Source organism: Mytilus californianus, unplaced genomic scaffold, assembly GCF_021869535.1.
Source record: "Mytilus californianus isolate M0D057914Y unplaced genomic scaffold, xbMytCali1.0.p SCAF_12, whole genome shotgun sequence".
In the NCBI taxonomy this organism is placed as follows: Eukaryota; Metazoa; Mollusca; class Bivalvia; order Mytilida; family Mytilidae; genus Mytilus; species Mytilus californianus.
The window spans coordinates 62,864,980-62,878,434 of NW_026262604.1; the positions used below are offsets into that span (position 1 = coordinate 62,864,980).

The window sequence follows — 13,455 nt, forward strand, 5'->3', positions numbered from 1 at the left end:
TAGAGAAAAATAGGCAAAAAAAAAATAAAGAATAGTGAATAATGGGGTGCTAAAATATAGAGAAAAGAGAATAACGGGTAAAATAAATAAAGAAAAGAGAAAAATAGTCTAAAAAATAAAGAATAATGAAATGAAGGACTCCCCATCCAGAAGCCCTACAAAGAATTGAATGTTAAGTTTTGGTTCTCTTTAATTTAAACTATTACATTTGTTTATGGTCAAATGCGCTTAAAAAGTACATTGATACCCTACATACGAGCAGTAAATATAAATAGATGTTTTGATTTTGAGTAATATGCTGGTATCAGTTTTATTTTATTTTTTTTCTATTTTTGTCCTATATTCTCAGAAATATTTTATTTCACATGATTCAGGGGAGATTGAGATCAGATGGTAGCTGGGGTTGTTTGATTTTTTTGCTAACATGTCAACACATAAAATCAGATACAATATTTGTACACATTCAAGGGCATTGAAGATATCTCAATTATGGTAAGTCTCAAACCGGTGCTAGGAGCCGTCTCAAACTGGTGATAAAACTTAAACTTGCAGTGAGGTGATAGTTTTTGCTCCGTGTTGAAGGCCTTACTGTGACTTTGAGATAAAGAACAGCAATAAAAGCGCTGTTTCTTTGCTTTATCAAGTTTTAACAGGTCTAAATAATATCCCCTTAAAATTACATTTCCAAACAAATATCCTAAAATGTGTTATTCATGAATTTTTAAGTGAGGTAGTTTTTTTTCAAAATGACGGTGTTTATATCCAAGTACTAAAACACTCTCATACACCATGCAATATCAATCATTTCTGAAAAAGTAATTGTACTCATAAAAAAACCACGTATTTAAATATAGGTTCAGGTGAGATGTGGGGCGAGGCGATTCTGCAGTGGGGCGAGTTGTCTTACTTCCAATTTCACTAAAGTTATTTCCCTTGAGCATGATGAGGTCTTGAATGGATTTACCGTACATAATAATAATTTGTTTAATTCTGCATTCATTGTAAGTTTCATATGAACTTTACTTCATGATATATATTAAAACTGAAATTATTCAAAATAACGTAGACCTACAATCACTCAACAGGCACTTGTTTATCAATACCAACGATTTGTACAGTTGTATAGTAATATATATAATTTATATATGGATACTATCAGAAGTCGACTATATACCTGTTTACATAATCTTCAAATTGGTGTTTTTTATTTTAAAAAATTGACATCCCAAAAACAAATAAGGAAGCTACCATTTGATTTTTATGGGGGGGCTAGGATGAAATTTGAAAAAAATAGGCAGGACAGGAGTTTTGAGTAAAAAAAAAAGGCAGGATGAGATTATTTCCAAAAAAAAAATGCAGGATGACAATATAGTTAAATAAAAAAGTCAGGATAAACTTTAAAAAAAGGCAGGACCGAATAGAGTGAAAAATAAAAAGGCAGGACCGAATAGAGGGAAAAATAAAAAGGCAGGACAAAATTTTTCATCCTAGACCCCCATAAAAATCAAATGGTAGCTCCCTAACTGTACCTCACAATGTCCTATGACACTTCTTTAAGTTAAAATGTAATTGATTATCACATATTCCCTTGTGACTGGGACTATTATACTATAATAGTCCCAGCTTGTAATACCCTTTTTTTTGCATCGCTGACAAAGCATATAGAACAATAATAGCACTTATATGGTCAGATCATATGTTTTTGTACGTCATATGAATTCGTACTATGCATGCCTTTTTAAAGGAAATTGTGACGTCACAATGTATTCTTAATAGCACGAAAACCCATGAGACGAGGATAAGTCTTGTCGACTCTTGTGGGATATGTTAGCATGGTTAGTCCAAATAATTATGAGTCTTGAAAGGCTATATTAATTGTTTGCTATGACGTCGTCCTACGACGTTGTGGGAAGACATCACAGCAAAAAATTAAAATAGCCTTTCAAGATGTCATATAAACTATGATCCATGATAACTGTTTGGACTCGTGATAAGACAGCTGACACTTTATGGATGACCAATTATGCCAATGTAGATAAGACCAGCCAGCTTATATGGACACACCATTGTGACATGCAATGACTAATTGGAGGTCTTAAATTCAACCATACCTTTAGGTGCCATTATCCTTGTCCCTTTGTCTCAGCTGGTTGATAGCGATCTGATGAGCAATCCTACATAGTACATAGTATATCTCCTTTTTATTATACTCACAAGTTTACAAATCCATATCAGTGAGCTATTACTAGTTAGCCCAATTTGCAAGCTTTTAAGACTTGCTTCATTTGAAATTTGAATTGACTCTGCAGTTTACATTTGTACATATAAAAATAAAGATGTGTTATGATTGCCAATGAGACAACTATCCACCAGAGGCAAATAATGTGGATGTTAATAACTATTGGTCACCAAACTGCCTTTAACAATGAGAAAAAAAACAATACCGTATGCATATAGTGAGCTCAAAAGGCATGCCATGACAGAATGTGAAACAATTTAAAAGAGAACATCAACAGCCTGATACATTTGTACCTGACTGTAAAGTGAAGTGTGTATCCATCATAAATTCATTTCTAATCATGCTTAACAAGCTTATGTCTTACGTATATACATTTCCAAAATGATGTCTGATATTGTGACCAGGTTTTTATAACAAGTTCATAGGGAAATTATTGATCAGTATAGTATTGATAAAACAATGCAACCCCCCCCCCCCCCCCCCCCCCCAAAAAAAAAGATCATATTACTTCATATAAAATAAAAGATGTGGTATGATTGCCAATGAGACAACTTTCCACAAGAGACCAATTGCAAATGACACAGAAATAAACAACTGTAGGTCACGGCACGGCCTTCAACAATGAGCAAAGCCCATACCACACAGTCAGCTATAAACAGGCCCCGAAATGACAATGTAAAACAATTCAAAAGAGAAAACTAACGGCCTAATTTATGTACAAAAAATGAACAAAAAACAAATATGTAACACATAAACAAAGGACAACCACTGAATTACAGGCTCCTGACTTGGGACAGGCACATACATACATAATGTGGCGGGGTTGAACATGTTAGCGGGATCCCAACCCTCCCCCTAACCTGGAACAGTGATGTAACAGTACAACAAAAGAACGAACTATAAAAATCAGTTTAAAGAGGCTTAACTCATCAGATGGATAAAAATACATATACTACAAATACAAGTGGACGTGGCCGGGTACTTGTACATCCAAACAACAAAAAGACATTAAGTACAGATCTGAGAGTACTCGCAGTTACTGACAACTAGTTCAAAGCCACTAACAACTTATAAAAAAAGCATGCATCTAAGACTAAATTATCAATCTGTACACATCCAACATCCAATGGATTTAGTGTAAAGACGTCATAAACAGTCAAAGAAAAACATGACCTTGTGCAATGCCAAGATACAGGTATCGACAGATTGTAGAGCCATGATTGTGCATATATGTATAGAACAATAATATTTAGTTAGTCTTATTATTTTGTCCTCCTTTTATCCAATTTCATTTATAGGCTAAATATGTGATAAACATCCAGAAATATGCCAGACTGTCTGACAAGTCTGACAATTATGCTGTTGGGTAGACAAATATTGGTAACTATATATCTGGTCCAACAGTCAGGGGTACTTACTTGTGCAAGTTATTTTTATTTACTTGAAGAAGTAAATATTAATAAACTTATATAAGTAAATTTGTAAGATACTTCTACAAGTGTATTTTATTTACTTGTATAGGTAAATTATTTTAATGGCTTAGTTATGTCCCTTAGACTATCAGATATTTTTACTTATACAAGTAAAAAAGTCATACTATCTCCCTTTCTTGAATTTCTCAAGACTTCTTTTCTCTTACTCTAATAGAATTTTTAATTGTCTGTCCTTTGCAGATGTCTTTACTTATCATTTAAGTGTAATTTCATGGACAATGAAAATCTCATTTGTCTGTTATCTTCAAAACAATGCTTATTTACTAGTCTCCAAGGGGTAATTTTTGAAAGCCTTGCGCAATTACTTTTAAAAGATATTTGCGCAATTAGTTTCTCTGTTGAAATAATGAGATGAAAGGTTGAACTCTAATAAAAAAATATGAGCTAACCAGAGAAAAATTGTTTAAGGCATGTTTTTACATCCCAAAACTTGAGAATTTTAGGGATTGTAAAAAAAAATTACTTATACAAGTAAATATTTTGAGAAAATTAAGGGGAGATTATTCAAACCTTATTAGAAAATATGAATACAACAAATTTACTTATATAAGTTTATTATTATTTACTTCTTCAAGTAAGTAAAAATAATGTGTACAAGTAGTACCCCTGACTGTCCAAAAGGTTGGCAAACACAAATTTTGACCCAATATTTTTCAGCCAAAATCAAGTTAAAACATGTTTAGATATCCATTTAAACACATGAAAAACATACAAAATTAATCATTGGAAAACGCTAAAGATATAGTATTGTTATTATTATCATGATTATAATTGAGTTTAAACTAGTGGAATATGTATGTTTATTGTTTTGGAGGTACATTGTACATGTAGTTTGTTATACATAGTCACACATACATTTGTATCATATATTTAATTAATTTCTAATTGAAAAGCCATTGCCTTTATCATGCCGATATATATATTTTTTTAAGCACTGTAATCTGAGACAATTACATTCAGTTTAAAAACCCTCAACTATTGTAATTCTTTTTTTTTCCCATATTGATTTTTACATGTACTAGTAACCATAGTGACTAAACATTTGCTAAAGAAAAGTGTATCAATAGAATAGAGAATAGAAATGGGGAATGTGTTAAAGAGACAACAACCTGACAAAAGAGCAGAAGCAGCCAAAGGCCACCAGTGGGTCTTCAATACAGCGAGGAAAATCACGCAGCTGACTGGTTGCAGGCTTCAGCTGGCCCCTAAACAATAATGTATACATGGTATACTTGTTCAGAGAAATGGACGCCACTTTAAACTCCGAAACACAACATGTGCAAATGAATCAAAATTTTAAAAACACACAAGAGTAACAATTAAAGGCTAGAGGTTCCTGACTTTGGACAGGAGCAAAAATGTGGCAGGGTCAAACATGTTTTGTGAGATCTCAACCCTCCCACTGTACCATGTATACCTCTAGCCAATGTGGAAAGAACAAAGCAAAGCAAAGCACATAGTAAAATATATATATTGTCACGATTGCAGAGTTTTTTATATAACTTTCTTTCTTTCACAAAGAAACAGTTAGCAGAACCAAAAATAAATGTATACATCATGTACATTACTGTTGAATGGTGACAACTATTACGATGTTTAAGTGTCAGGAAATCAAAGGAAAATGAATAATAAATCAAGTACACATAACATTGCATAAGTGAAACTTGTGATAAAGGCCATGGAAACACCAGATGGAATAAACTTAAGTTCAGGCAGTTCTAGTCCTAGCAGTGATGTGCTAAAGAGACAAAGAAATTGCATCAGTTCTAATAAAAGAAAAGATTCACTGCTATCAAGATGGAAAAAATCAGGGCTCGCTTTCAGGAGATATCTATATTGTTTAGATGCAAAACAATCTGACAGTTCATCTACAGACATGACAGATGAGGAATTAGTCAATAAAGTAAAGACCAGTCAAAATACTAAAAATAGTTATGTTAAAAAATCATTGTCAAAATATTCATCCAGTATAGACAAAAGACAGACTGATTGCCATGGCAATGGTTCTGCTTACGGCACTGGAGAAGTTCAAAACAATGATAGAATTTTAATGGCTAGTAAATGTCCACAGCGAAATAAGATTTGTCAAAAAGAGCAGAAAAATGTCCATTGTGAATGTTATACATGTTATAGTGCTATGGATGATTTGCTCACTGATGATTATTTATCCCTACATTCCAGTAGAAACTGTGACACGGATACAGATCAATCAGATTGGTGTCACAGTACGGACCTGATAGAAAGCACCTGTGATTGCTGTAGTCAATGTGATATTTCTAAAAATTGTTTAGACAGTTGTCATGCTTGTAAGAAATTGGAGGGAGATCAGATCATGACAGATTTTTATGCATTCCAAGGTCAAGATGAATATCATATATGTTCAGAACATTCCAATCAGTTGCCTGAAAATATTGAAAACCATAAACTTAATAAAACTGAAAGATATAACAAACCTTTTAAAAGAAGCAAAATTTCCATAAATAAGTGTCTGACTGATAAAACAGCTGGTAAAACTAGTCACTTTGATAATAATGGGAAGCAGAGTGGATCTGATGAAATCTTTTGTAAAAGATGTCATTCTGATAATACTATCAGCAAAAAGTATCAACATGCTGATGTATTTTGTAGAAAATGTCAATCAGAAAGCAATTTTAGTTTTTTCGGAAATAATTCAAAATCGTCATATGTTGACAAATCATCTGAGAGAACATGTAAGGATCACAGCAGAAGTTGTATATCAAAGAATTTAGATGAATCTAATTTAAAATCTGATGACATCATTCAAAATAGGGATAAATTTACCCTATCTGACAAAAAACTTCCATTAAAGGGAGATAATCATAGATTTACTTATTTACCTTTGAATTTGGATCCTGATTCTAGATCAGTACATGGAAAAGTTGATCATTCATACTCAAACCATTCCAGTCCTCAAGATAGTTATGTTGTTACAGAAGGATTTAGTGATGATGACAACGATGATGTTAAATATCTAGAGGCTGCCATAGACTACAGTCCCTCAGGGTTCCTCTCTAGCTTAACCAGAATAAGCTTAGGTATGTAAATATAGGTAAAGAAAACAAACTTAGCGTTATTTGTGCACTCTATGGTGAAAATCTCTACGTTTGTACAAGGTCATCCGTTTGACCTTTTTTTGGTAGATATGAGTATCATATGACTTTTTACAATTTTTTTCATTACTGAAATTGAGTTTATCTCCCTTGACTGAAAAATGGGTATGTAAATAAAAAGATTTTCACGTCCCCTAGCACAAAATTGAACCGAAAACTCGAAACATAAATTTGCAAAACGAATTTATTTCTTGATGAGGAAAATATCAAACTTTTTTTTTAGATTTGCAAGAGAGAGTTTTTTTAGGTTTTTATTTATAAGTGCAAAATAAGTTTTCAATATACATGATATGCACTCCAGGTGCGGGAGTTTCTCGCTGCATTGAAGACCCATTGGTGGCCTTCGGCTGTTGTCTGCTCTATGGTCGGGTTGTTGTCTCTTTGACACATTTCCCATTTCCATTCTCAATTTTATGATATATTGTTTATATTTTAAGTATTCGCATGTTTTCCTTAAGTGTTTAGTTATCTTTGCATTTCCTCATCAGATATCAGAGATCATGGAGATAGGAATGAATTAGTATTCAGTATCTAAATAAACATGATAAAATGCTATAGTTTTGAAAAGTTTTTTTTGGGGTTTAAATCTGATTTTACACAGACGAGTCAGAAAAATTGAAATATCAACTTATGGATAATGTCACCTGACCATTGGTTTTTTGTCGGGTGTGGTTGATAAGTCAATTAATTGAGTGTAATTGAATTTTGTCCCCGTGCAACGTGTTGCAGGGATGGGTGGGGCGTCCCTCCAGTTTTGTTAGCACTCTCAAGTGTACAATTCTTGCAAGATTTTTATGAAATTTATATCATAGGTTTATCATGTTTATATCAGCACTGACTTTGACAAGTTTGAAAATCAGTGCCAATCAATTATTCTTAAAAGAGCTATGTCCATGATGTCCATTGGAAATATTAGTTATATAGAAAATTGCATTGTTAGAGCTCTCTTTTGTACAATTCCCGCCAGAGTTTTATGAAACTTATATCATAGGTTTATATAAGCAATGTTTTAGATGAGTTCGAAAATCTGCTGATCAATCTTTTTTAAAGAGTTCTTCCCCTTAGAAACATTAATTATAAGGAAAATTGCATTGTTAGTGCCCTCATGTGTACAATTCATGCCAGATTTTTATGAAATTTATAGGTTTATATCATCAATATCTTGGATAAATTTTAAAATCAATGCTGATCAATTATTTTTGTCAGAATTTTATGAAACTTATATCATAGGTTTAAATTAGCAATTGATGTCTTTGACACTTTCAAAAATAAGTGCTGATCAAATATCATGAATATTTTTAACGAGTTATGCCCCTGGAAATATTGATTATAACAGAAATCGCATTACCATGATTACATTTGCTCTGAAGTCTTCATTTATAAAAGTTCTAAAGAACAAAAAAAAGAGTTTTTTTTTTAGTTATTGCCCTTGTGCAACCCGGGGACATTGGAACTCTGTCATTTTATTAAATTGGAAATATGTTGAATATAATCATGATGATCATGAATTGGAAATATGTCATGTACATGATGTATGTCATGTATGTTGAATATCAAAAATTTCCATGTGCTTAATCATATTAATTCACCTGTGGAAAATACTAGGCAGACAACCGAAGACTTCCTTTGAAATAACCACTATCCCAGAACTGCTTTTTTAAAAAAGGCAAGCCTCGCGTTTTAAATTTGAAAATTTAACTGTCTCGAGTGGATAAATATTGTATCACACTCGATGCAGTGGTAGAATCTATATGAAAATCACTTATTTTTGTGTTTTACATACTGACATTAGGATAACATTATAGAGATTTATATCATGATTTCACTAGAAACTGATCTGAGAAACAACAAATTAATTGACAAATATATTTGACCTTTTTGCTATTTTCAGAAAGTCTTTCAGAAGAATCTACAGATAAAATATATCTATCTGATGATGACAGTTTACCACAAGCACCCAGTTCCATTCCTGGTTTGAATTATGCCATGCCCTATCTCTCTGACAGGTTAAAGAACAGTATTGCACAACGTCTTGGTCAAGAAGGAAATACTGATGCTAGAAATGATCAGAATGATATCGTTGATTTTCAGGTTTGTGTGTACAGAAATTGAAAAAAAATAAAATTAGATTTCGTTGTTCGTTGTTTGCAGGAAATAATTGATCAAATAATTTCAGGAAAAGTAGATAAATAATTGTTGTTTATCTTTTTCTTTTCTTTTTGTGGAACATTTATGCATGATTATACATATCATGCATATATATATCGTATATATAGATTTTTATCCGCAAAAAAAATTTGCGGTCATATATTGGTATGACGTTGGCGTCGTCGTCGTCCGAAACCGAAGATTGGTTTTCGCACTCTAACTTTAGTTTAAGTCAATGGATCTCTATGAAATTTTACCATAAGGTTCAATACCACAAAAGGAAGGTGGGGATTGATTTTGGGGGTTATGGTACCAACAGTTAAGGAATTAGGGGCCAAAAAGGGGCCAAAAATAAGCATTTTTGTAACTTCCAGACATAATTTGTGTGTTAGTGTATGGAGGTTCCATATCACAAAGGGAATGCTGGGATTGATTTTGGGGGTAATTGCCTCCAAATTTTAGGAATTAAGGGCCAAAAAGGGGCAAAAAACAAGCATTTTTCTAGTTTCATGACAATAACTTGTGTGTAAGTGTATGAATATCCCTGACATTGTACCACAAGGTTCCATATCACAAAGGGAATGCTGGGATTGATTTTGGGGGTAATTGCCTCCAAATTTTAGGAATAAGGGACCAAAAAAGGGCAAAAAACAAGCATTTTTCTAGTTTCATGACAATAACTTGTGTGTAAGTGTATGGATCTTTATGAAATTGTACTACAAGGTTCCATATCTCAAAGGAAAAGCTGGAATTGAGTTTGGGGGTAATTGCCCAAAATGTTTAGGAAAAAGGGGCAAAAAATAGGCATTTTTCTAGTTTCCAGACAATAACTTGTGTTCAAGTGTATGGATCTCTCTGAAATTGTACTGCAAGGTACCATACCACAAAGGGAAGGCTGGGATTGATTTTGGGGGTAATTCCCTCAAAATTTGAGGAATTAGGGGACATAAAGGGGCAAAAAATAAGCATTTTTCTAGTTTCAGAACAATAACTTGTGTGTAAGTGTATGGATCTTTATGAAATTGTACTACAAGGTTCCATATCACAAAGGGAAAGCTGGGTTTGAGTTAAGGGGTAATTGCCTTAAATGTTTAGGAATTTGGGGCCAAAAAGGGGCCAAAAAACAAGCATTTTTCTAGTTTCCAGACAATAACTTGTGTTCAAGTGTATGGATCTCTCTGAAATTGTACTGCAAGGTACCATACCACAAAGGGAAGGCTGGGATTGAGTTTGGGGGTGATAAATCATAAGGGGGTTCAAAAAAATTTTTTTTTCTTTTTTTTCTTTAAAACTTTCCATTTTAAATTGGTTATTTCTGATTTATATATAAACATGATAAAAGCAAATAATAATGATATGGTTTGAATAGGTAAATTAAAATTTTTTAAGTTCTTAGACCACATTCATTCTGTGTCAGAAACCTATGCTGTGTCAAATATTTAATTACAATCCAAATTCAGTGCTGTTTCAAGCTTGAATGTTGTGTCCATACTTGCCCCAACTGTTCAGTGTTCGACCTTAGCAGTCGTATCAAGCTGCCCCCCAGCAGAGCATTTTATTCAAAATACACTGGATTCATTTATTTTCATAATTATCAATTTTTGTGGATTTTTAAAAAATTTTCATAGATATTTGATTCTGTGGTTGTCAAAGTTCTGCATACAAGACTAAAGAAAAATAGTTGTTTGTTGGACTTTTAAATTCGTGATTCACCCTTATCCCAAAATTCACCAAAATTGGTATCCCATGAAAAATATTAAATCCTCTAGCTGTTGTGCATGTTCATGATGTTGTGTAAATTGTGTAAATAGTCATGATAGTGATGAACATATGTCCTAAAAAATATTTGAAAATATTTTGAACAACTGAATTTATAAAGGAAATGATAATACGTAGATATAAGAAGATGTGGTATGAGTGCCAATGAGACATGTTTAGTTAGTCTTATTACATTTTGTAGATACATGTTACTTAAAGATGTGTCTAGATTATTTAAGTCATGCTCAAAATTGTCCAGTTTAATCTCTAAACTAAAGCTGTGAGTAAATTTAGAACAGAGTACTATAGTCCTGGCATCAACACTGATGTTTAATATCGTTTTAATGTCAATTATTGTTTAAGATGCCTAAATGATTACTATGATTACCTATTATTGCTAAGTCTAAAGGAATTCAAATCTGGATAAGAAATATTCTTTGGAAGCCCTGCTTTCAACACTACTTGTTCAATTTTATAGACTGGTGTCAGTCTTAAAACAAGAGAAATTTCTGATGATTATTTTCTTTACCAAATGTACAAATATAAAAAAAGAAGATGTGGTATGATTGCCAATGAGACAACTCTCCACCAGAGACCAAATGACGTAGACATGATAGAAGTTAACAACTATAGGTCAACGTATCGCCTTCAACAATGAGCAAAACCCATACCAAAAATAGTCCGCTATAAAAGACTCGAAAATGACAAATGTAAAACATTTCAAACGAGAAAACTAACGGCCCGATTTATGTACAAAACAATGAACGAAAAACAAATATGATATAAAGCAACAACCACTGAATTACAGGCACCAATTCAAGTTTGTTTAGATTAAAATAAAAAAACAATATGCCTTGCTTCATGGTATGATAATTATGTTTAAAGAAAATTTTTACTGGAACCAACATCAACATGATAAAGAACAAAATGATTCCTATAAATGCGTAAATACAACTATTATCCTCCAGTTGAGCCTTGCAATAATCAAAGTAATTTACATAATGGATGATGGTGATAACTGCTGAATGTACAGTGACAAATTAAATGCATATATTCAGGGTGAGAGTATGTTAATGTGATACGTATATGAATCCTGCTTTGTACTGACAAGATGATCTGGATTGATAATGTGCTAGTTCACAAGGTAACCAAGGTAACAGTTTGCAGTGAGACATATCATCATACTCAGACACATAATTCAGACTCCAAACTAACCAGTCTTTACCGTAACCTCTAAATACTTCATCATGTTCATGCTAAGAAGAAAAGAAGCAAAAACATAAATTTTGAAGTCCTTATTTTGACCTGCATGTGGATCCAACCTAGGACCAAAGGACTAACAATATAAAGGTATAAACAAAAACACCCACGAAAAAAGTTTCAGACTTTAGATAGGCACATTAAGGATGTTTGCTACTCTGTTTTAATATAACAAGCTTTTTAAAAGACTGAACTTAAAGTTGATAGTATATAAATAAAGGAACTAAAAAAGCAGAAAAACATGAAGGGTCTGTACGCTTGTTTTCGAAATATAAGCCATTGAAAATTTGGGGGGAAATTATTCTCTCTAGATTTTTCATACATTTAACTTTGGCAGCTTTTTCTTTCCAAAACTATGAAAAAATCAACAAGGATTTTATAGGATTTTCAAATATGGCTTTTAAAACTATTTGCAATAAAATTATGAAAAGAAAAGCAGGGGTTAGCGGGCAAAATGTGTAATAGCACTTCATGGATCAGGATAAAACCAGAGGATTCCGAATATCTGGCAAAAATTCAAAAACAAGAGGAGGAAACATCCTTAAATTCAGTTGAACTTGTACCATGATTAACTTTATTTCTATTGTACACAGCTATCTTCGATTTTTAATTTGGATTAATAGACTGAATAAAAAGGACATAGTACTGGTAACTCTTTGATGCATGTCCATTTCATCAAATGATTGGATTTTAGATGCATGACATAATTTTGTTTTAGTAATTTTATTAAACTTAAGTAACAGTGCTATGATCTACCATTTGTATTTTGTCTACTTTATTAGGAAACAGAAGAAGTAACTCACAGTGAGGAGGAAGAGTCTTATCAAGGGAGACAACTATTAGTTGACCAGAGCACCAATATAGAAAATATGACTGAGGAGGAAACACTGACAGATTTACTAACAAATCTGGAAAAGATCGACATGATTAACAATCTGTTACTCAGTGACCAGGACAATTGGGACATTAGTAGGGCAATGGAAACAGTTAGTGTAAAGTATTATGTTAATACAGAAGTAATTAGATATTTATAGATATGGACATGATGGAGCACCTTAGAATATCTCTGTTTTTCCAGGTTGGGGTTCATGTTTTTCAGTCTTTAGTTTTCTATGTACTGTTTTGTGGACTGTTGTTGGTCTTTAAGTTGATTTTCATTTTTTTGCCATTTTTGGGTCAGTTTCTCTTTGACTTATGAATTTTGATTAGCCCTTTAGGGGGATCATACACATCTTATTTATACATGTTATAGCAGGTATTCTTATAATATTTATGCAAAAACTGTGTCAGGGTTGATACGGTAATAATTAAAACTTCCATATTTTTAGCTCACCTGGCCCAAAGGGCCAAGTGAGCTTTTCTCATCACTTGGCGTCCGTCGTCGTCGTCCGTCGTCGTTAACTTTTACAAAAATCTTCTCCTCTGA

General features: G+C 32.7%; 1 protein-coding gene across 4 annotated transcripts in view; it reads left to right on the forward strand.

The window, feature by feature from the left end:
• Positions 1-932: 932 nt before the first annotated feature.
• The window catches only part of LOC127722164 (uncharacterized), a 30,787-nt gene continuing 18,264 nt past the window's right edge, over positions 933-13,455 (forward strand). Inside the window, exons 1-5 of one of the 4 annotated variants that reach the window (XM_052229032.1) lie at positions 933-1,001; positions 3,538-3,619; positions 5,254-6,788; positions 8,755-8,954; positions 12,812-13,021. In XM_052229032.1, the coding sequence (XP_052084992.1) occupies positions 5,411-6,788; positions 8,755-8,954; positions 12,812-13,021 (1,788 nt within the window). In that variant the 5' untranslated portion in view covers positions 933-1,001; positions 3,538-3,619; positions 5,254-5,410. The remainder of the gene's footprint in view (positions 1,002-3,537; positions 3,620-5,253; positions 6,789-8,754; positions 8,955-12,811; positions 13,022-13,455) is intronic. The other 3 variants (XM_052229036.1, XM_052229034.1, XM_052229033.1) reach the window with 3 other exon arrangements.